At 39.8% G+C, this 24672-nt stretch overlaps 1 protein-coding gene and 1 pseudogene across 9 annotated transcripts in view; both read right to left on the reverse strand.

Annotated features, from left to right (window-relative positions):
- Positions 1-24554, reverse strand: part of COP1 (COP1 E3 ubiquitin ligase) — a 273107-nt gene extending 248553 nt beyond the window's left edge. For 6 of the 9 annotated variants that reach the window (XM_067728722.1, XM_067728719.1, XM_067728725.1 and 3 more), the window contains exon 1: positions 23876-24553. In XM_067728722.1, the coding sequence (XP_067584823.1) occupies positions 23876-24294 (419 nt within the window). In that variant the 5' untranslated portion in view covers positions 24295-24553. Of the gene's footprint in view, positions 1-11941; positions 12213-23875 lie in introns of all 9 variants that reach the window. The other 3 variants (XM_067728723.1, XM_067728720.1, XM_067728726.1) reach the window with 2 other exon arrangements.
- Positions 13363-14268, reverse strand: LOC137211793 (small ribosomal subunit protein uS5 pseudogene; annotated as a pseudogene).
- Positions 24555-24672: the final 118 nt, after the last annotated feature.

Here is a 24672-nt window from a genome sequence, read left to right on the forward strand (position 1 = left end):
CAGAAGATGTATCCAAATTAAAACACAAAGGGGAAAAAAGAAAACAGAGCATCTATGGGCTGTGGGTCAATATAAAATGAATCAAAATACATGAAGAGACAGTGGCTGACATTTTTTTAAGTAACAACAACAAAAAAAGACATTTTACCACATATCCAAGAAGTTCAGAAAACCCCAAGCAGAACTGTTTTTCTTTTTAACATCTTTAGTGGAGTATAATTGCTTTACAATGGTGTGTTAATTTCTGCTTTATAACAAAGTGAATCAGTTATACATATACATATGTTCCCATATCTCTTCCCTCTTGCATCTCCCTCCCTCCCACCCTCCCTATCCCACCCCTCTAGGTGGTCACAAACCACCAAGCTGATCTCCCTGTGCTATGCGGCTGCTTCCCACTAGCTATCTTTTTTACATTTGGTAGTGTATATATGTCCATGCCACTCTCTCACTTTGTCACAGCTTCCCCTTCCCCTTCCCAATATCCTCAAGTCCATTCTCTAGTAGGTCTGTGTCTTTATTCCCATCTTACCCCTAGGTTCTTCATGACTTTTTTTTTTTTCTTAGATTCCATATATATGTGTTAGCATACGGTATTTGTTTTTCTCTTTCTGACTTACTTCACTGTATAACAGACTCTAGGTCGATCCACCTCACTACAAATAACTCAATTTTGTTTCTTTTTATGGCTGAGTAATATTCCATTGTATATATGTGCCACATCTTCTTTATCCATTCATCTGTCGATGGACACTCAGGCTGCTTCCATGTCCTGGCTATTGTAAACAGAGCTGCAATGAACATCGTGGTACATTACTCTTTTTGAATTACGGTTTTCTCAGGGTATATGCCCAGTAGTGGGATTGCTGGGTCATATGGTAGTTCTATTTTTAGTTTCTTAAGGAACCTCCATACTGTTCTCCACAGTGGCTCTGTCAATTTACATTCCCACCAGCAGTGCAGGAGTGTTCCCTTTTCTCCACACCCTCTCCAGCATTTATTGTTTGTAGATTTTTTGATGATGGCCATTCTGGTGTGAGATGATATCTCATTGTAGTTTTGATTTGCATTTCTCTAATGATTAATGATGCTGAGCATTCTTTCATGTGTTTGTTGGCAGTCTGTATATCTTCTTTGGAGAAGTGTCTATTTAGGTCTTCTGCCCATTTTTGGATTGGGTTGTTTGTTTTTTGGTTATTGAGCTGCATGAGCTGCTTGTAAATTTTGCAGATTAATCCTTTGTCAGTTGCTTCATTTGCAAATATTTTCTCCCATTCTGAGGGTTGTCTTTTGGTCTTGTTTATGGTTTCCTTTGCTGTCCGAGCAGAATTTTAAAAAACAAAAAAACACCCTGACACATACAATGCATTTAAACTGATAAAGGCAAAAATCAAGAGAAAATCTTGAAGGCAGAAAAAAGACACATCACATATAGAGACACATCACATATAGAGGAACAAAGATAAGAATACAGCAGACCTCTCATCAGAAACTATACTAGCCAAGAGAGTTCAGAGAGCTTCCAGATTGGTTAACACCTGTAGATTCGGGGAGAGTGGCACACTTGGAGATAGCGTGGATGCTCTGCACCCTTTCCCAATACCTTGTCCTATGCATCTCTTCCATGTGGCTGTTCCTGAGTTATACCCTTTCATATTAAACCAGTAACAGTCATTATCCAACTTCTAGAGGTGATGGATCATCTGCAAAGAGGGGAATTGGTTGCTGCAATACTCCATAAAGGAAGTATCTATTTCAACTCTTTTGCCCATTTAAAAAAACTGGGTTGGGGAGAGTGGCCAGGATGGTAGAATAGAAAGACCTTGGGCTCACCTCCTCTCACGAACACACCAAAATCACAATATGCAGAACAACCATCTTTGAAAAAGACTGAAACGTACCAGAAAAAATTTCTACAATTAAAGACATAAAGAAGGAACCCCAAAAAGACCAGTAGGAGAGGCAGATTCGTGATATAATCAAATCCCATACCTCCTGGGTGGGTGACCCACAAACTGGAGAATAATTGTATTACAGAGGTTCTCCCACAGGAGGGAAAGTTCCAAGTCGGGTCCTGGAGCTCAGGGGTCCAGCGCCAGGAAGAAGAGCCCCCAGAGCATTTGGCTTTGAAGGCCAGTGAGGCTTGATTACAGGAGCTCCACAGGATTGGGGGAAATAGAGACTTCACTATTAAAGGGCACAAACAAAACCTCACACCCACTGGGACCAAGGGCAAGAGAGCTGTCTCCCGGAGGCTGACATTTTGGCACCAAGACCTGGTCCCACCTAACACCTATAGGCTCCAAGGCTGGGATGCCTCAGGCCAAACAACAAACTGGGTGGGCACACAGCCCCACCCATCAGCAGACAAGCTACCTAAAGATTTCCTAAGCACACAGCTCCCTCCAGACATGCCCCTAGACACAGCCTTGCCCACCAGAGGGCCCCAGTTCTACCCACCAGGAGGCAGGCATTGGCCCCTCCCACCAGGAAGTGTCACAAGCCTCTAGACCAGCCTCACTCACCAGAAGGCAGACACCAGAAGCAAGAAAATGACAGTCCCACAGCCTGCAGACCTAGTCTGCAAAGGCAGGCCAGATTCTACCCTGGGACCGTCTGGCACCTGGCCCTTGGGTGATGGGAGGGGAGTGCACTGCTGGGATGAGTAAGATGTCTCCTACGGAGGGTCACTTCTCCAAGATTGAGACTATTGTTAAAATAACCATACTACTCAAGGCAATCTACAGATTCAATGCAACCCCTATCAAATTACCAATGGCATTTTTCACAAAAAAAATTTAAATTTGTATGGAAACACAAAAGACCCCAAATAGCCAAAACAATCCTTAGAAAAAAGAACAGAGTTGGAGGAATCATGCTCCCTGGCTTCAGACTATGCTACAAAGCTACTGTAATCAAAACAGTATGGTACTGGCACTAAAACAGACATATAGATCAATGGAATAGGATAGAAAGCTCAGAAATCAACTCATGCACTCATGATCATTTAATCCACAACAACGGAGGCAAGAGTATACAATGGAGAAAAGACAGTCTCTTCAATAACTGTACTAGCCGCAGCTGGAAAATCAGCCCAATTCGTACTTCACCCCTGATCCCTTCAGCAATAGAAGGCCCCACCCCAGTTTCAGCCCTACTCCACTCAAGCACAATAGTTGTAGCAGGAATTTTCCTACTTATCTGTTCCTACCCCCTAATAGAAAATAACTAACTCATTCAAACAATAACTCTTTCTCTAGGCGCCCTCACCACCGTATTCATAGCCATTTGCGCTCTCACCCAAAATGATATCAAAAAAATTATTGCTTTTTCCACCTCCAGCCAACTAGGCTTAATAATAGTAACAATTGGTCTCAACCAACCTTAGCATTCTTACATATTTGCACACACGCCTTCTTCAGAGCTATATTCTTCTTATGTTCTGGCTCTGTCATCCATAACCTGAATAACGAACAAGACATTCGAAAAATAGGAGAACTATACAAAGCCCTTCCCTTCACCACAACCGCTCTTATCATTGGCTGTCTCCCACTAACAGGAATACCATTCTTCACCGGATTCTACTCTAAAGACACCATCATTGAAGCCGCCACCTCATCTTATACCAACGCCTGAGCCCTATTATTAACTCTAACCGCTACCTCCCTCACAGCTATCTATAGCACTTGCATCATTTTCTTCACACTACTAGGACAACCTCGCTTCCCTGCCTCCATGAACATTACTGAAAACAATCCCCTATTAATTAACCCTATCAAACATCAGAAGCATCTTTGCTGGCTTCACTCTATCCAACAACATTCCTCCAATAACCACTCCCTTAATAACCACACCCTTACACCTAAAACTAACGCCCTCGTAATAACGACTTTAGGCTTTATCCTCACATTCGAAATCAACCTCAACACACAAAACTTAAAATATATACACTCCTCAAACTCCACTAAATTCTCCACTCTATGAGGATATTTCCCCACAATCATACATCGCCTACCCCCTCACCTGAACCTACCAATAGGCCAAAAACTAGCAACCTCCCTACTAGACCTAACCTGACTAGAAATCATCCTACCCAAAACCACAGCCTTTATTCAACTAAAGGCTTCCATGCTAACCTCAAACCAACAAGGCCTTATCAAACTCTACTTTTTATCTTTCCTATCACTATTACTCTTAGTATACTCTTATTTAATTACCCCGAGTAATCTCCATAATAACCACAAAACCAATAAATAATGACCAACCTGTAACAATCACCAACTAAGTACCATAACTGTATAAAGCAGCAATTCCCATAGCTTCCTCACTAAAAAACCCAGAATCTCCTGTATCATAAATAACCCAATCCCCCAACCCATGAAACTCAAACACAATCTCCACTTTCTCACTCTCTAAAACGTATAATATTACCAAAAACTCTACCACTAATCCTAAAAGAAATGCCCCTAACACAACTTTGTTAGAAACCCAAACCTCAGGGTACTGCTCAGTAGCCATAGCTGTCGTGTAACCAAACAGAACCAATATTCCCTCCAGATAAACCAAAAATACTATTAAACCTAAAAATGAACCACCAAAGTTTAAAACAATCCCACACCCAACACCACCACCCACAATCAACCCTAAACCCCCATAAATAGGCGAAGGCTTTGAAGAAACCCCCACAAAACTAATTACAAAAATAATGCTTATAATGAAAACAATGTATGTCATCATTATTCTCACATGGACTTCAACATGACCAATGACATGAAAAATCATCGCTGTCATTCAACTACAAGAACACTAATGACCAACATTCGAAAAGCACACCCACTAATAAAATTTCTCAATAACACATTTATCGACCTTCCCACCCCATCAAACATCTCTTCATGATGGAACTTTGGCTCCCTACTTGGCCTCTTCCTAATCATACAAATCCTAACAGGCCTATTCCTAGCAACACACTACACACCAAACACGACAACTGCCTTCTCATCTGTCACACATATTTGCCGAGATGTTAATTACGGCTGAATTATTCGATATCTACATGCAAACAGAGCTTCCATATTCTTCATTTGCCTTTACGCCCACGTAGGACGTGGCCTATACTATGGCTCCCACGCCTTCCAAGAAACATGAAACATTGGAGTAATCCTACTATTCAGTTATAGCTACTGCATTCGTAGGCTATGTCCTACCCTGAGGACAAATATCATTTTGAGGCACAACCGTCATTACCAACCTTCTATCAGCAATCCCCCACATTGGTACCACTCTAGTCGAGTGAATCTGAGGTGGCTTTTCCCTAGACAAAGCAACACTAACACGCTTCTTTGCCTTCCACTTCATTCTCCCTTTTATCATCCTAGCACTAGCAGCCGTCCACCTACTATTCCTCCACGAAACAGGATCTAACAACCCCACAGGAATTCCATCCAACACAGACAAAATCCCATTTCACCCCTACTACACAATCAAAACATCCTGGGTGCCTTACTACTAATCTTAACCCTACTTACATTAACCTTATTCGCACCTGACCTACTAGGAGACCCCGACTACACCCCAGCAAAGCCACTCAACACCCCACCACACATTAGACCAGAATGGTACTTCCTATTTGCATACGCAATCCTACAATCAATTCCCAACAAACTAGGAGGAGTTTTAGCCCTACTACTCTCAATCCTTATCCTAATATTCATCCCCATACTCCACACAACCAAACAACGAAGCATAATATTCCGACCCTTCAGCCAACTTTTATTCTGAGTACTAGTCGCAGATCTCCTGACCCTAACATGAATTGGAGGCCAACCCGTAGAACACCCAATAATTGTAGGCCAATTAGCATCCATCTTATATTTTCTCCTAATCCTAGTAACTAGTCTTATTGAGAATAAACTCCTAAAATGAAGAGTCTTTGTAGTGTAGCAAAATACCCCGGCTTTGTAAACCGGAAAAGGAGAAAACCACACCTCCCTAAGACTCAAGGAAGAAGCATTAACACCTCACCGCCGGCACCCAAAGCTGAAATTCTACATAAACTATTCCCTGAAAAAGGTTTATTGTAGAATAACCACAAGGCTACAGTGCTATGTCAGTATTGAAAATAATTTATTTTATAATACTTTTGTCATATAAATCATACACACATGTACTCCCACATGTCAATAATAGCGTCTTCCTGTAAATGTATATATGTACATGCTATGTATAACTGTGCATTCAATTATTTTCCCCACGAGCAGTTGAAGCTCGTATTGAATTGCATTAATTTTACATATTACGTATAAATTATTGGTCGTACATAGGACATGTCCCTAAATCAGTTTAAGTCAACTAACATTATGGCCCCTCCAATAGATCACGAGCTTAATCAGCATGCCGCGTGAAACCAGCAACCCGCTCGGCAGGGATCCCTCTTCTCGCACGGGGCCCATACTCCGTGCGGGTAGCTAACGGTGATCTTTATAAGACATCTGGTTCTTACTTCAGGACCATTTTAACTTAAAATCGCCCACTTGTTCCCCTTAAATAAGACATCTCGATGGGTTAATGACTAATCAGCCCATGCTCACACATAACTGAGATTTCATACATTTGGTATTTTTTATATTTGGGGGGGGGATTTGCACAGACTCAGCTATGACCTTAAAAGGTCTCGTCACAGTCAAGCAAATTGTAGCTGGACTTGTATGTATTTGTTATTTGACTAGCACAACCAACATGTGCAATTAAATTAATGGTTACAGGACATAGTACTCCACTATTCCCCCCGGGCTCAAAAAACTGTATCTCGTAGTGGATCAAACCCCCCTTATCCCATACAAAACTAACCATCTGCTTAGATATTCACCACACCCCTAGACAGGTTCCTCTCTAGATCTACAAACCATTTTATTCATAAATCAATACTAAATCTGACACAAGCCCCATAATGAAATTATATGAACATCTTTCACATCCCATAGGTTAATGTAGCTTAAATTTTTCATAAAGCAAGACACTGAAAATGCCTAGATGGGCTCGCCAGCCCCATCAACATAAAGGTTTGGTCCCAGCCTTTCTATTAATTCTTAACAGACTTACACATGCAAGCATCCACATCCCAGTGAGAATGCCCTCCAAATCACAAAGATCAAAAGGAGCGGGTATCAAGCACGCTACACTAGCAGCTCACAACACCTTGCTTAGCCACACCCTCACGGGACACAGCAGTGATAAAAATTAAGCCATGAACGAAAGTTTGACTACGTCAGGATAACTAGGGTTGGTAAACTTCGTGCCAGCCACCGCAGTCATACAACTGACCCAAATTAATAGAGACCCGGCGTAAAGAGCGTTAAGGAATCACACAGAATAAAGTCAAATCTTAATTAAGCTGTAAAAAGCCATAATTAAAACTAAGCTAAACCACGAAAGTGACTTTAATACAATCTGACTACACGACAGCTAAGACCCCAACTGGGATTAGATACCCCACTATGCTTAGTCGTAAACCTAAATAGTCACAGAACAAGACTATTCGCCAGAGTACTACTAGCAACGGCCTAAAACTCAAAGGACTTGGAGGTGCTTCATATCCCTCTAGAGGAGCCTGTTCTGTAACCGATAAACCCCGATCAACCTCACCAACCCTTGCTACTTCAGTCTATATACCGCCATCTTCAGCAAACCCTAAAAGGAAACGAAAGTAAGTATAACTACGCTACATAAAAACGTTAGGTCAAGGTGTAACCTATGGGATGGGAAGAAATGGGCTACATTTTCTATACTAAGAACACCCCTCATACTCACACGAAAGTTTTTATGAAATCTAAAAACCAAAGGAGGATTTAGTAGTAAATTAAGAGCAGAGTGCTTAATTGAATAAGGCCATGAAGCTCGCACACACCGCCTGTCACCCTCCTCAAGTACCACAGCAAAGCCCCAGCTTACTAACCCATGCTAAGCAACTATACGAGAGGAGACAAGTTGTAACAAGGTAAGCATACTGAAAGTGTGCTTGGATAAAACAAGATGTAGCTTAAACAAAGCATCTAGTTTATACCTAGAAGATTCCACAACCTGTGTATATCTTGAACTAAATCTAGCCCACACCCCCCCACCGCTCCTACCATAAACCAATCAAATAAAACATTCATTATACATCTAAAGTATAGGAGATAGAAATTCAACCACCAATGGCGCTATAGAGAAAGTACCATAAAGGAAAGATGAAAGAAACACTAAAAGTAAAAAAAAAGCAAAGCTTACCCCTTGTACCTTTTGCATAATGACTTAACTAGTAACAACTTAGCAAAGAGACCGTAAGCTAAACTACCCGAAACCAGATGAGCTACTTACGAGCAGTAACTAGAACAAACTCATTTATACGGCAAAATAGTGAGAAGACTTATAAGTAGAGGTGAAAAGCCTAACGAGCCTGGTGATAGCTGGTTGTCCAAGAAAAGAATTTCAGTTCAATGCTAAATAATACTAAAAACCACATCAAGTCTCAACGTATATTTAATCGTTAGTCTAAAAAGGTACAGCATTTTAGAAATGGATACAACCTTAACTAGAGAGTAAAATAAACTTAAACCATAGTTGGCCTAAAAGCAGCCACCAATTGAAAAAGCATTCAAGCTCAACAATAAAACAATGTTTTAATTCCAACAATAAGTAAATCAACTCCTAGCCTGACTATTGGACTAATCTATATAACTATAGAAGCAATACTGTTAAATATGAGTAACAAAAAAATTTTTCTCCTCGCACAAGCTTACATCAGTAACTGATAGTACACTGATAATTAACAGCTAATAAATATAACCCAACACTAAATTATTTATTAAAAACACTGTTAACCCAACACAGGCTTGCATTAAGGAAAGATTAAAAAAAGTAAAAGGAACTCGGCAAACACAAACCCCGCCTGTTTACCAAAAACATCACCTCTAGCATAACCAGTATTAGAGGCACTGCCTGCCCAGTGACAATCGTTAAACGGCTGTAGTGCGGTGCTGGGAAACCTGTACAAGTGAAAGAATGAAATTAGAACATTTTCTAACACCATACACAAAAATAAACTCAAAATGGATTAAAGACCTAAATATAAGACCAAATACTACAAAATTCTTAGAGGAAAACACAGGCAGAACACTCTTTGACATAAATCGTAGCAATATTTTTTTGGATCCCTCTCCGAGAGAAATGGAAATAAAAACAAAAACAAACAAATGGGACCTAGTCAAACTTATATGCTTTCGCACAGCAAAGAAAACCATAAACAAAACAAAAGGACAACCTACAGACTGGGAGAAAATACTTGCAAACGATGCTATCAATAAGGAATCAATTTCCAAAATAGACAGACAGCTCATGCAACTCAATATCAAAAAAAAAAAAAAAAAAAGAACCAATCAAAAAATGGGCAGAAGTCCTAAACAGACATTTCTCCAAAGAAGACATACAGATGGCCAACAGGCACATGTAAAGATGCTCAATACCACTAATTGCTAGAAAGGCAAATCACAACTACAATGAGGTATCACACCAGTCAGAACAGCCATCATTAAACAGTCTACAAATAATAAATGCTGGAGAGGGTGTGGAGAAAAAGGAACCCTTCTACACTGTTGGGAATGTAAATTGGTGCATCCACTATGGTAAACAGTCTGGAAATTCCTTAAAAACTAAAAATAGAGTTACCATATGATTTTGCAATTCCACTCGTGGGCATATATCCAGAGAAAACTCTAATTTGAAAAGAAACATGCACCCCAATGTTCACAGCAGCACTATTTACAATAGCCAAGACATGGAAACAACCCAACTGTCCATCAACAGATGAATGGATAAAGAAGATGTGGTATATATACACAATGGAATATTACTCAGCCATAAAAAATGAAATAATGCCATTTGCAGCAACATGGATGGACCCAGAGATTATCATATTAAGTGAAGTCAGACAAAGACAAATATTATATGATATCACTTACACATGGAATCTAAAAAAATGATACAAATAAACTTATTTACAAAGCAGAAACAGACTCAGACATAGAAACAAACTTATGATTACCAAAGGGGATAGTGGGGTGGGGAGGGGGCAGGATAAATTAGGAGTTTGAAACAAGCAGGTACAAACTACTATACATAAAGTAGGTAAACAACAAGGACCTACTGTATAGCACAGGGAACTGTATTCCATATCTTGCAATAACCTATAATGGAAAAGAATCTGAAAGAGGATATATATATATGTACAACTGAATCACTTTGCTGTATACCTGATACTAAAAAACACTGTATATATATATAGCCAAAGACAATGGAGTGACATCTTCAAAATACTGCATGAAAAAAACTTTAAACTTGGAATTTTATACCCAGCAAAAAAAAATGTTTGAATATGAAGGCAAAACAAGTAATTTTCAAATACAAATAACTTAAAGAATTCATCGTACACAGACCTTCACTGCATGATATATTGACGTAAGTTCTACGGGAAGAAGGAATACAAAGTGGGACAGCAAATACACACAAATAAATAAAGAGCTCTAAAAATGGTAACAATGAATATAAGCATGAAACATATTTTATGTTTAATCACTCTAAAACATAAGCAGCACAAAGAGTTCACCGTTGAATATGGAGCATAATACCATCACTAGAAACAACGAAAGCACAACAGGAAAACAAGATAAATGGAAATTAAAATCTAATATTTTTAAGATGTACTAAAAAAAATAAAGAAAATGACAAAAGCATTGAAAGATAAAGAAAATTCTCAATTAGATAACCTCAGAAACCAAGTATTAGGAAGAAAAGCTTATTTGAAAAGAGGTGAAAGAACTCAGAAAAACTTAGAAATAAAGAAAAAGAAAGACATAAGAGCAAATAAGCATAATGGATACTGATTTAAGAGAAAATTAGATGGCCATTTTAGGCATCTGATTTTGCAACCTTACCACAGAACTTTAGATAGACCACAAAGTGAACCTAGTACTATTCAAACCATTATTAGTAGTGATTATTTGAACTTTTCATCTTGTCACTGTTTTATTAAAATAATGATCTTCAGTTCAATCTTGTGAAGAAGACATTTTCATACCAACTGCCAAAACTAAAGGTAGATATACTGCACAACCTTAAGCTTGCCAAAAGGTTATGTGTGTCATTTAACTGCATTTAAAAACCAACAATGCAGAACAGATATAGATACAGAAAATTATTTAATTCTACTATTTTCTATTTATAAGGCACATCATCTCAGTTAAGCAAGGGTCTTATGGCAATCAGTTTGACTCTCAAGTTAAACTTTTAATCAGTGCCTTATTTATACTCTGCCTAACTTTTTAATGTATTACCTGCTTCAAAAGCAGTATCCAAACTTATCAAATGGTATAGTAATAATAAATGGTACAATAATAAGGACATTGCTCAATCCATATATATTTTGGTACTAACACTAACTCCATTACAGTTCTACAAAATGTGTCAATTGTCTCATGGTAGTACTGGTTCTAAGTAACCAAGCATTCAATCTTTCAAAGGTTAAGTACTAAAAAACATAACATCAAGATAAATCAGAGCCAGGTACAATTTAGAGTTATTTAGGAAAATAGGGAGTGGTTACATCTTACCTAACAGGACCAAAGAACCACTTTCATATTTTGGTACCAAATGTGAAATCCTGGCAAACACCACCTGATTCCTTTCCATGATTTTATAATTTACGATGTCTTTATACATGTATTATATAATCTAAACCTCACAATCCTATAATGGAATACCATTATATCTCAATTTATAAATGAAAAAACATACTCTAAGTCAAACATATATTTGCCGGAAGTTAAATCTCAGGGCTTTTAATGCCAAGTCCAGTGCCCTTTGCCTCATGCTATGATCTCAGAAGAGAAAGGAAACAAATACTTACATGCATCACTGTGACCATGAAATTTCAAATCACTATCAACATATAGAAAACCTTGGAAACAACTACTTTGAATATGCTGAAATTTATATACATCCTTTCAAGAGTGAAAGACACGCAGCAAAAGTCAGTAGCCACAGAAATGTTTCTTCTTTCCTCTCAAAATGTCCAAAACTTGACATTTCTCTAGCTGCCTCCTTCCCCTTAAACCAGCTGCTTTGTGACCATCCCCAAGCCATCCTCCATTCTCAACTGGCCCCAGGTGGATTCAGAACTGAAAGACAAGGAAATAAATGAAAAGGAAAATAATAAACCTCAAATCATTTTTTAACACCTACACTGGTAACACTAAATCCCCAGCACCAATCTTCACAGGCAGCAGTTAAGTTCCAGCCTCTGTCCATTCATCTCACTCCTTCCTAGTTTCATTTGATACGATAAAAAGCCCTAAAAATCTTAAAAGTCTCTTTTAATAAAAATTAAGTTTATTTGGTATTTTGCAACGAGATTTTTTTCCTATCTCCACTAAGACCTGTATTTAACTTTGGTTTATGTCACAGGATTCTATGAATAAGGACAGGAAAGGTAAGGAAGAAAAGGAATAGAAGGCAAACTTCTTAGACTCTAATTTAACAATAAAATCTTTAAAAAAAAAAAAAAGAGGGGGAGTGTATTCAAAATAGCTGTGTGCTAGCTTCAGGGGCAGAGTTTTCTTTAAAAAAAAAAAAAAATAGAGACCACATAGTATAGGAAAAAAAGGACACCATGATCAATACAAGTGATAGGCATGAAAAGATAAGCAGGGGAAGGGCTTCCCTGGTGGCGCAGTGGTTGAGAGTCCGCCTGCCGATGCAGGGGACACGGGTTCGTGCCCCGGTCCGGGAGGATCCCACATGCCGCGGAGCGGCTAGGCCCGTGAGCCACGGCCGCTGAGCCTGCGCGTCCAGAGCCTGTGCTCCGCAACGGGAGAGGCCACAACAGTGAGAGGCCCGCGTACCGCAAAAAAAAAAAAAAAGATAAGTAGGGGAAGCAATCTCTGGTGTTCCATCCCCCCCAACCCCCCCCCTTAAAAAAAGTAGACTGGATCAGGAAACCAAATATGGCCAAAGAGTGTCACTACTGATTCCTCCCAGTGTGAAATGACTGCAATACACTCTCAATCTCTTCCTGGATCTTATTCTACTCACACACTCCCAACATTCCTCTACTCAAACAGAGCATCAGTTCTAATGACTAAAGGCTTAGAGTTGGCGAATAATTTTAATTAGGCTTGTGTAGCTATAATATAAGTGGAAAAATTAGAATTATCTCATAGCAAACACCATGACCAGGGCTCACAGGACCTAGTCTTAGATTCAAGGTGGATCTAGGGACTTCAGTGCACTTATAGGAATACACATCTTCACTAGTGCTCCATTTTTTTTTTAAACTGGCTTCATTCACTTTATTTTTCTCATAGAAAACGATGTGGTGGCTACAGCTGGAGCCTGGGTCCTCTGCCCGAAAACTCTGGTGTGAGTCTTTACAAGATGGTCAGTGAATTCCTCATACAGAGACTTGGTGAACACCACCTTTCCAGAAATCAGGAGTGAGATAACTGTAGGTCTTGGAAATGGCATCAAAAGTGGCCTTGGTGAAGTTGCCCAGGGTGGTGGTGCAGCCCTGGCAGAGGCGTAGTAGTCATCAATTCCAACCATCATCACTAGCTTCTTGGGCACAGGGGCTGAGACGATGCCAGTGGCCCTGGGGGCAGGGATGAGGCACACCAGCACTGAGCCACAGCAGCCAGTCACCTTGCAAGGGACGGTATGGGGCTTGCCGATCTTGTTCCCCCAGTAGCCTCGCCGCACGGGGATGATGGAGAGCTTGGCCAGAATGATGGTCCCACTGATAGCAATGGCTACCTCCTTAGAGCACTCGACACCCAAACCAGCACGTCCGTTGTAATCCCCAATGGCAACAAATGCCTTGAACCAGATCCGCTGGCCAGCACAGGTCTGCTTTAGCACAGGCATAATCTTCAAAACCTCGTCCTTGAGGGATGACCCCAAGAAAAAGTCAATGATCTCGGATTCCTTGATGGGCAGAGAGAAGAGACAGATCTCCTCCAGGGACCTGATCTTCATGTCCTTGACCAGACAGCTCAGCTTGGTGACAGGGAGCCACTCCTTATCCTCAGCCTTGCCTCTGCAAGCTCCTTGGCCTCGGCCCCGACCACGACCCTGGACCTGGAGGCCGCTGCTGAAGCCTCTGCAGAAGCCACTGCAGCCTCCCATTCCAGGGCCCCTGGGGCCTCCAGGCCCTCCCGCAGCACCAGCGTCATCCGCCATTTGGTGTTTTTACGGAGAAGAAGCTAGTGCTCTACTCTTTATGTGACTAATGCTTCTTTTTCTGCTTCTCAAGGATATCAGCTTACAATATACAACTGACCCTTGAATGACACAGGTTTGAACTGCGTGGGTCGGCTTACACACAGATTTTTTTCAATAATGAGTACTACAGTACTGCACAATCTGCAGTTGGTTGAATGCACAGATGCAGAGGGACTGCGGATATGGAGGGCTGACTGTAAGTTAAAGTGGATTTTCGACTAGGCAGAAGGTGGGCACCCCAACCTGTGTTACTCAAGGGTCAACTATATAGCCCTTCCAGCACCAGCACTACAACAAGAACTTTATTTTTTTTTCATATAGGCCAATTCAAGTGTATTTTTTAATTTCAAATTCCTTAAACAAAATATGATTGACCCAATATATTGTTTCAAGCCAATTCCAACAAGATTTAACTGCTATATTTTAGTCATTAATTCAGAAGAGCACCCAACATAGGCCATGAAAGGCACCGGACACAAAAGACCACATATTGTATAATTCCATTTATATGAAATGTCCAAAAAACACGCAAATCTATAGAGTCAGAAGGCAAATTTGTGGTTGCCAAGGGACGAGAAGGAGAGTGACTGCTTAATGCATATAGGGTTTCCTTTTGGTGTGATGAAAATATTCTGGGAGTAGACAGTGATGATGGCTTCACAACACTGTCAATGTACTGAATTGCACAGTTTAAGTGGTTAAAATGGTGAATTTTATGAGGTACGAATTTTACCTCAATTTTTTTTAAAAAAGGAATAGAGAACGATTGAGGGAGTAACTGGAATGGATCCTACCGAATGGAAGCATACTATTACAAGATTCTTACAGTGTATGTGAAATGACAAAACATGATTTTAGAATATAAAAAATTAAAAATGAGTACTATAAACCCTAGAGCAAACACTCCCCCCCAAAACACACACACATCCCACACAGCTATCACTAATAAGTCAACTGTAGCAACAAAACAGAAATCTTAAAAACACCCAATTAATCCAAAAGAAGGCAGGAAAAGAAGGAAAAAAGACAGAAAAGGAATAGAAGAATAGAGGGGACAAACAGAAAACAAAGAGCAAGCAAGACATACACATAAAACCAAGCACATCATAATTATGTTAAAATGCAAAAAGTCTAACCAAGCCACTTAAAAGGCAAATTGTCATAATTGATAAAAAAGAAAGACTCAAACATATGCTATCTACAAGAAACCTACTTTAAAAATTAAAACAGATAAAAGAAGTAGTGAAGGACAAGAAAACATGCCATGTAAACACTTAAAGAAAGCTGGAGAGGTTATGCTATCAGATTAAACAGATTTCAGAACAACGAATATTACCAGGAATAAGCAAGGACATTTCAAAATAATAAAGGGATCAATCCACAAACTCTAAATGCATGTGCCCTACTAATAAAGTTTCAAAATACGTGAAACAAAATTGACAGAATTGCAAGGAAACATAGCAAAACCCACAATTACACTTGGAATGGTTAAAGATTTTAACACCCCTTTCAGTAACTGACAGAACAAGTATATAGAAAATCAGTAGGAGTATACAGAGTTTAACACACCAACAAACTTGACATTTATAGAATATACCAGTCTACACACTGCAGAAAACTCATTTTTTTAAATGCATATGGAACATTAACCAAGATAAAGCTTACCGTGAACCATGAAACAAGTCTCAATAAATTTAAAAGGACTGAATTCACACAATTCATATTCTCTGAATGAAACTGAATTGTATTAGAACTTAATAATAGAATATCCAGAAAATTCTCATTTAGAAATTAAAACATTTCTAAATAACCCATTCTTCAAATAAGAAATCAAAATGGGGACCTCCCTGGTGGCACAGTGGTTAAGAATCCACCTGCCAATGCAGGGGACCCGGGTTAGAACCCTGGTCCGGGAAGCCTCCACATGCCACGGGGCAACTAAGCCCGTGTGCCACAACTACTGAGCCTGCTCTCTAAAGCCCACGAGCCACAACTACTGAGCTCACATGCCACAACTACTGAAGCCCGTGCACCGCAACAAGAGAAGCAACTGCAATGAGAAGCCCATGCACTGCAACGAAAAATAGCCCCCCTTCGCCACAATAAGAGAAAGCTTGCACGCAGCAACGAAGACCCAACGCAGCCATTAATAAATAAATAAATAAATAACCAAAAAAAAAGTTTTAAAAAAAATCAGTGGAAATGACAAAAAGTATATTAAACTGAATGAAAATTAATGCAGGGATTAGAAAGAGAAACTAATAGAATTAAATGTTTTTCTTAGAAAAGGCCAAAATAATCTAAGATTCTGTAGTCAGAAGCCAGAAAATGATGAAACTCAAAGTAGAATAAAAATAAAGCCAAATATCAGGGAAATAGAAAATGGACATTTAGAAAATCAATAATACCAAAACCAGTTATTTGAAAAGATTAATAAAACTGACAATCCTGGGCTTCCCTGGTGGCGCAGTGGTTGGGAGTCCGTCTGCCGATGCAGGGGACACGGGTTCGTGCCCCGGTCCGGGAAAATCCCACATGCCGCGGAGCGGCTGGGCCTGTGAGCCATGGCCGCTGAGCCTGCGTGTCCGGAGCCTGTGCTCCGCAACGGGAGAAGTCACAACAGTGAGAGGCCCGCGTTCCGCCAAAAAAAAAAAAAAACCTGACAATCCTCTGGCTAAACTGTTCAAGGAAAAAAAAAAGGGAAAACACAAATTACCAGTATCAGGAATGAAAGAAGGGACATCCCTCCAAATCCTACAAACATTTAAAACATAAAGAAGTATTAAAGCCTAAGTCAGAAAGAGAAAATCAAATATTGTATATTAACGCATATATGTGCAATCTAGAAAAGAGGTACAGATGAACCGGTTTGCAAGGCAGAAGCAGAGGTGTAGAGAACAAATGTATGGACAAGGGGGGAAAGCGGGGGGTGGGGGAGTGGGGTGAATTGGGAGATTGGGATTGACATATATACACTAACATGTATAAACTAGATAACTGATAAGAACCTGCTGTATAAAATAAATAAATAAAATCAAATTCCAATAAACAAAAAAAGTATTATGAACTTATGCCAACAAATTCAATAGCTTGGGTGAAACGGAGAAATCCCTTAGCAGACAAATTACCAAAGCTCACTTAAGAAATAAAGAACCTGAATAGCCCTTTATCAATTAAAGAAACTGAAATACTAAATAAAAACCTTGCCACAAAAACTATGGCTTCACTGATGAATTCTACCAGACACTTAAGAATGAAACATACCAATCCACAAACTCTTTCAGAAGACAAAGATGAGCTGAACTGTATCCTCTCCCAAATCCATACATTGAAATCCTAGCCCTCAGTACCTCAGAAGACTGTATTTGGAGACTGGGCCTTAAAGAGCTAATTACGGTAAAATGAGGTCATGTATGTGGGACCTACTCCCAATATGACTGGTGTCCTTATAAGAGATTAGGACACAGACAACACACAGACCCAGGGACAACCATGTGAAGACACAACAAGAGGTGGCCATCAGCAAGTCAAGGAGAGAAGCCTCAGAAGAACCCAAACCTGACAACACCTTGATCTTGGACACCTAGCCTCTAAAACTGTTGAGAAAATAACTTTCTATTTTTTAAGCTACCCAGTCTGTAATTATGTTATAGCAGCCCTAGCAAACTAATACACCCTGATATCAAAACCAAAATATATAAAGTAAATATATGTATATTATAAGAAAACCATAGACCAATATCACCCATAAATAAAAATACAAAATATCTCTTTAAAAAAATCAGTAAATAGGGCATAAAACTGGAAAAGAAAGAAGTAAAACTATATTGATTTTCAGATGACATGATTGTCTTCTCAGAAAATCACATCGGTTCTACCAAAAAACTATTAGAAGTAATAAGTGAACTTAACAATTCACAGGACACAAGGTCAATACACAAAAATAAATTTTATTTTTATATTAGCAACAATTAGAAATTGAACAGCAAATTAGCAATTTTTAATTAGAAATTAAAATAACACAACAGCATCAAAAACATGAACTACTTAGGAGTAAGTTTAACAAAACATGTGCAAGATCCAAAAACGGATAACTATAAAACACTGCTAAGAGGAATTAAAGACCTAAATAACTGGAGAAACATACTCTGTTTATGGCTCAAAGACTCAATATTGTTAAGATGTCAAATCTTCCCAAATTGGGTCATAGATTCAAAGTAACTCAAATTAAAATCCTAGCATGCTTTTTTTTAAGAAATTGGTAAGCTAAAATCTATGTGGAAATGCAAACATCCTAAATAACTAAATCAACTTTGAAACAGAGGAACAAAACTACACTATCTGATTTCAAGATTTACAACAATGATACAGAAATCCAGACAATGTGGTACTGGCATAAGGATAAACACATAGATCAATGGAACAGAACGAAGACTCCAGAAATAAACTTATACATATTAATTAATTTTTGAGAAAGGTTCCAAGAAAATTCAATGAACAAAGATGGTCTTTTCAACAAATGGGTGCTACAATAACTGGACATCTACAGTGGAGGGAAAAAATCTCCAACCCTTACCACACACAGTATATAAAAATTAACATGAAATGATTATATACCTAACCACAAAAAAGCTATAAAGCTTCTAGAATATACAAGAAGACTTAGACAACAATTTCTTCAATAGAACACAAAAGCCATAGACTGTAAAAGAAAAAAGTCCATAAATTGGACTTAAAATTTTAAACTTTTGCACTTCAGAAGACTGCTCAGAAAACTATAAAGAAAACAACAGACTGGGAGAAAACATCACAATATTTAGGACTTACATGCAAATTATGACAATAAGATACTACTACACACGTCTACTAGAATGACTGAAATTTGAGAGACTGGAAACAGCAAGTGTTGGCAAGAATGTGGAACTGAAACTCATACATTGCTGGTAGAAATGCAAAATGATAGTCACTTTAGAAAACAGTTTTGCAGTTTCTTATAATGCTAAATATACACTTGGCAATACAACACAGCAATACACTCCTATGTATTTACCCAAGAGATGTGAAGACAGGTGCACACAGAAAACTGAATGTGAATGTTTACGACAGCTTTCTTTACAATCACTGAAAACTTTAGAAACAAAGAAACTCAAATATCTTTTAACTGATGAGTATATAAAGAAATCACGTTATATCCATGTAATGGAATACTACTCAGCAATTAAAAGAAAATTAGTGAGGCATTCAACATTATTGAATCTCAAAAACATTACTCCAAGTAAGTCAGGCACAAAAGTCTACATACTGAATGACTCCATTAATATAATATCCTAGAAAAGGCAAAACTATATTGATAGAAAACAGATGACCAGTTGCCAGGTGTCAGAGATGAGGTTCGAAGACAGAGTGCTAAGGTGTAGTACACTGAACTTTCTAGTGTGATGGAAATGTTCTGTATCTTGATTAGGGTGGTAACATAGATGTATTTATTTGTCAAATTCATTGAACTATACACTTAAAACTGGTGACTGCTATGGTATGCAAATTATATCTTAATAAAGCTGATTTTAAACAAAATCTCCAGCCTCTGAAGGGCAAAGCAATATAGTGGTTAAGAACTTGAGCTTTGAGTCAAAACGTCTGGATATAAATACTGATACCACCATTATTAACTATACGAACTGAGCTTTGAGCCAAAAGCCCATCCTTAAACTAAACTGAGGCCTCATACCCAGTAAGTACTTATACATTGTACATAAATATGTAACCAAAAGTTTCATCAAACTATCTTTTCATACCCAGTAAGTACTTATACATTGTACATAAATATGTAACCAAAAGTTTCATCAAACTATCTTTATAATGACAGGTTCTATGATACCTGCTATTTTATTTCACTTTTTAATAGTTTGGAAAACAGTTATAGTAGCAAGAATGGTCAACAGATTTCATCTTTAGGGCTAAATGTAATTAAGAGGTAGTGGCTGCCTGCAGTGCTATGTTGAGGACCGTGAGACAACATCTGAATTCAGAAAAGTATTTAGCATCTGCCATGGTACTAAGAGAAGCAATAATGCCAGGATGTGATACTATAATTATGTGATTAAAAGTCTTTCTTCACGTTAAATCGTGAGCTCCTTCAGGATAGTCCATTTTTAATAGCTGACATGAGAATTTATTAAATGGTAGATGGACTTCATGTAGATTCTACCTACATTTTATCAGGCAGAGGTAATCTTCCCACAAGGGGCTTACTATCTACCTAAAAATACTTATTTCTGCTACAACTCAGAGATTATCTGGGACTTGAAGAGGTAGAAAAGGTTATTTCAGGGGGTTGGAAAAGCTAATGCAGAGGCAGTAGTAATATGATAACATAAAAGAAAGAAATTGTCTTCCAAACACAGGCTATTTAAACGTAATTTAAACTAATTTAAACGAATCGTAATTTAAACGAATCATGTAAGAAAAATTTGAAAAATCAAAGTAACGAAGACTTCCTTTGAATGTCCGAGATTTATCCAACTTCAAGCTATATACTACTCTCTACTGTACTACAGATTCTCCATCTATAAAACACTGTTAGAATTATCTGCAACTTGACGATACTTTCAATCCTTTGTTTGAAAGAAATATTAAAGTAAAAACTATAAATCCCTAAAATGTTCATCAATTCTGCAATTAAATATAAACTTACTTTCAAATATGAGTCAGGAGAGGCCAATATGTATTATTGATATTAGGCATTTGACCTTAAATCAACCATTCTCAAGGAGGGGAAGAGGACATTTCATTATTAACAAGGGAGCTTCTGCAAACTACACTGCCCACTCTAGCCTCCAATTCAGTTTTGTCCTGTTGGGATATGGGCAAGCAGGGGAGAGAGTATTTAAGGATAAAGACATTTATCTCCTGTGATTATGAAACAGCTGTTTCCCTTCAGTCTACCACATTTAAGAACCACGAAGCTAAATACATGTACTTCAACTTATAGATATGAAATTTTTAAATTCCATACAAAGAAAGCACTAAATTGAGAATTCGGAGATATGAGTTTTAATTTTGTCCTTGAGCTACCCAATCTGAAACCAAGTTACTTAACTTCTCTGTACCTCAATGAGAATACAATTATATTAGTATTATATAAAGTTGGAAGTTCTATATAACTTCACAGAATTGCTCTAGGATAAAATGAAACATGAAGTATAAACATATCTTTAAAATATGATGAATAAGGAATTGTTATCATTATTCAAACTTAAGCCTCATTTAGATGTAAAAGCTTAGAATAATTTGGATTGGTTCACAGTTTGACCTTGAAGCAGACAGACCAACCACCCAGAGCCAATTAGAAATGAAAAGGATTCCTTGGGCCTTGCCTAATCCTCACCTTCCTACCCCAAATGCTTGGCCAAATCAAATCTAGCTGGAGAATCAGGAAAACTGATTTCCATTAATGAATTCTTCTGAATATTCAACCTCACCAGAAAAAGAAACAGAGGACTATGAAATTCTTAGAAAGTGAAATATTCGGAATTTTTAACTCATGACTCTCACTGGACACTTCCTCTTGGAATATAAAAGAAAGAAGGGGCTTCCCTGGTGGCGCAGTGGTTGAGAGTCCGCCTGCCAATGCAGGAGAGGCAGGTTCGTGCCCCGGTCCGGGAAGATCCTACATGCCGCGCAGCGGCTGGGCCCGTGAGCCATGGCCGCTGAGCCTGCGCGTCCGGAGCCTGTGCTCCGCAACGGGAGAGGCCACGACAGTGAGAGGCCCGCGTACCGCAAAAAAAAAAAAAAAAAAAAAAAAAAAGAAAGCAGAAAAATCTAAACAACATGGTTAAGACTCAAGAGACTGGATTTTAATTTTTAAAAATTAGTTGACAGACTAATAAAAATTTTAATAATCTTACCCCTAAACAATAAAAATTAGTGCCAGCTGCTTATACTCTCCCAAGCCTCTCCAACTTCCTATAAAATGGCTTATAGTAAGTATAATGAGATGCATACAGTGCCTGGCAGACAGTGAGTGCCAAAGAAATATCTGTTGAATGAATGATTAATTTCCCTCTTTCTCACACCTTTTACACTATCTTAGTGTACCTATATGGATGCTGGCACGTTTGTTTTCTTTTAACCTACTAAAAAGTAAAATGCAAATGGTGGCTAAAAAGACAAACTGTGCAAACCCTCACTTTGTTTCATTAGCTTCTACTTTATCTTATGGGATTCTCTACTGGCTATGAACACAAACACATCTTATACCCAACGATAAGCTGCTCAAATTATTTACAAATTACAATTATAGCCCAATTTCAGTGAAAAATGAATCAATTCTGAATCCAGAATAATTTATGACGAAAGCAAAAGTATGAATAAAGGTATTTTTACTGCAAGAACTAGAAACTATAAGTCTAATCAATAACCTTCCTAGAGTCCCAACTTCTAGTCTTATCATATTTAATGACAACTCGGACCATCTTCAACCCTGAAGTGAATCAACTTCCCGTATAGTGACAGTACAAGCCAACTTCCTACATCACTAGTATTCTATTCTATCAACAATTTCCTCCAGAGGAAAAAGCACAAAATCCTACCAGTTCTCACTCAGCTAAAAGCAAATCCTTTCTTGCAATCTTACCATTTGAATTGGATTTTGAACACAAAACCCAACGAAAATGGAAACACTCTCAAGCAAGACAATCAACTCCATTTTTCACTTAATATGTATAATCCTTCTATGCCAAATGTCATAACGGAGGACTACTGCGTAGCATTCAAGATGCTAACTACGATGACAACACGTCTAATTCCTAGCTTTTCTCAAATCCGAAGTTCCAGTATATACGCTGATGTGTTAATACAAGTGTAGTGCAGTCACATCTGACACATGGATGATACTTAATAAACGTGGTCCCCTCTTTCAAGACATTCAGTTGAGAGGTGGAAGTTGTTGTGAACAGACTTTCTTGACTACAGGAGCCTCAACAACAGATTTAAAAGTGACCCAGCCTTTGAAGCGGGAGGAGATAATTTACACGTACACAGGATGGATATTTACATCAAATACCACTTCTTAAAACAGCCATACCCATGTTTAGAGCATCATCCACCATGCTTCAATAAGCAAATTCTGACCCACAACTCCCTCCCTCAGCATCCCGGGAAGCTTAATCCTCTCCCTTTACAAGTTTAATTCACCTCAACGAGAAATCCGGACTGACAGGGTACCTAATTCACCAGCGAGGCAGAAAATTCAAGGCCCAACCTCCGTGCCCAGCTTTCTCCTTTTATGCACAGCCATTTATTTGGCCTTTCATCTCCCCCCCTATTTATTATTCTCTAACCTCCCTTCACTTCTCCCCACCAGCACTGACCTCTTTAGTACTCCCACCCTGCCTCAGGACTCCAACATTCCCCCACCTCAGCCCACCAACCGCTGCAAACGCTCGAATGCCTCTGCAGACACCGCCACAGCACCCAACAGACCTCCCTCACCCCGGACCCCAGCAGCCCCAAGAGCAGAAACTCCTAACGCAGAGAGGGCTAGGAGGCTGTTCGTCCAACCCACCAGACGAAGTCGTTGCTTTTGTCCTCGTAGGAGTTGATGAGCCCGTTGCACAGGGGGGCAAGCAGAGGTCGCTTCCTGCTGCCGCTCCCTAGGCTGGAGCTGCTCCCTCCTACGCCGGCGCTGGGCCTGGCTGCGCAGCTGAGCCGGGACAGGCCCGCGGACACCGCCCCGCCGCCGCTCCCGCCGCCACTGCCGGACACTGCGGCCGCCACCAGCACAGGCCGCACCGGGCCCCCGAGGCCGCCGGAGCCCGCGGCCTGGGCCGCCCCGCCGGACCCCAGCGCCGCGGCCGAAGCAGCTACGGAAGGGGGCGACGGGGAAGAGGATAAGGACGAGGAGGCGGAAGTCACCGAGGAGGCCGCAGAGGAGCCAGGGCTGGTCCCGGCTGAGCCCGACCCGGCCTGGCGGCTCCCAGACATCGTGATTCCCTCCCCTCCGGCCGAGCGCTCGGAGGAGAGGGACCGCGACTGCGACCCGCCGCCGCCTCCCTCCCCTCTGCCTCAGTACATCCTGAGTAGGCGCGCCGCGCCGGGAGGTGGGGCTGAGGAACAATAAAGTTGATTTTTGTACGGCAACCACACAGCAGCGTCCGACGGGAGGGGGCGGAGGGAACTATTAAAACAAGAGCAGGAACCACTACCGCTCTCTAGGCCGCCGCCGCCGCGATCACCGCCGCAGCCAACCCGGGCGCTCCGTGGGCCGGCCGTGCGCGCACGCGAGCGGCGGAAGGGGCGGGAGCGGCGGGGGATACAACTTTAGACACGGCGCGGGCGCCGCTCAGACAAGCTCAACGTGCC

The sequence above is a fragment of the Pseudorca crassidens genome, chromosome 2 (assembly GCF_039906515.1).
Source record: "Pseudorca crassidens isolate mPseCra1 chromosome 2, mPseCra1.hap1, whole genome shotgun sequence".
NCBI lineage: Eukaryota > Metazoa > Chordata > Mammalia > Artiodactyla > Delphinidae > Pseudorca > Pseudorca crassidens.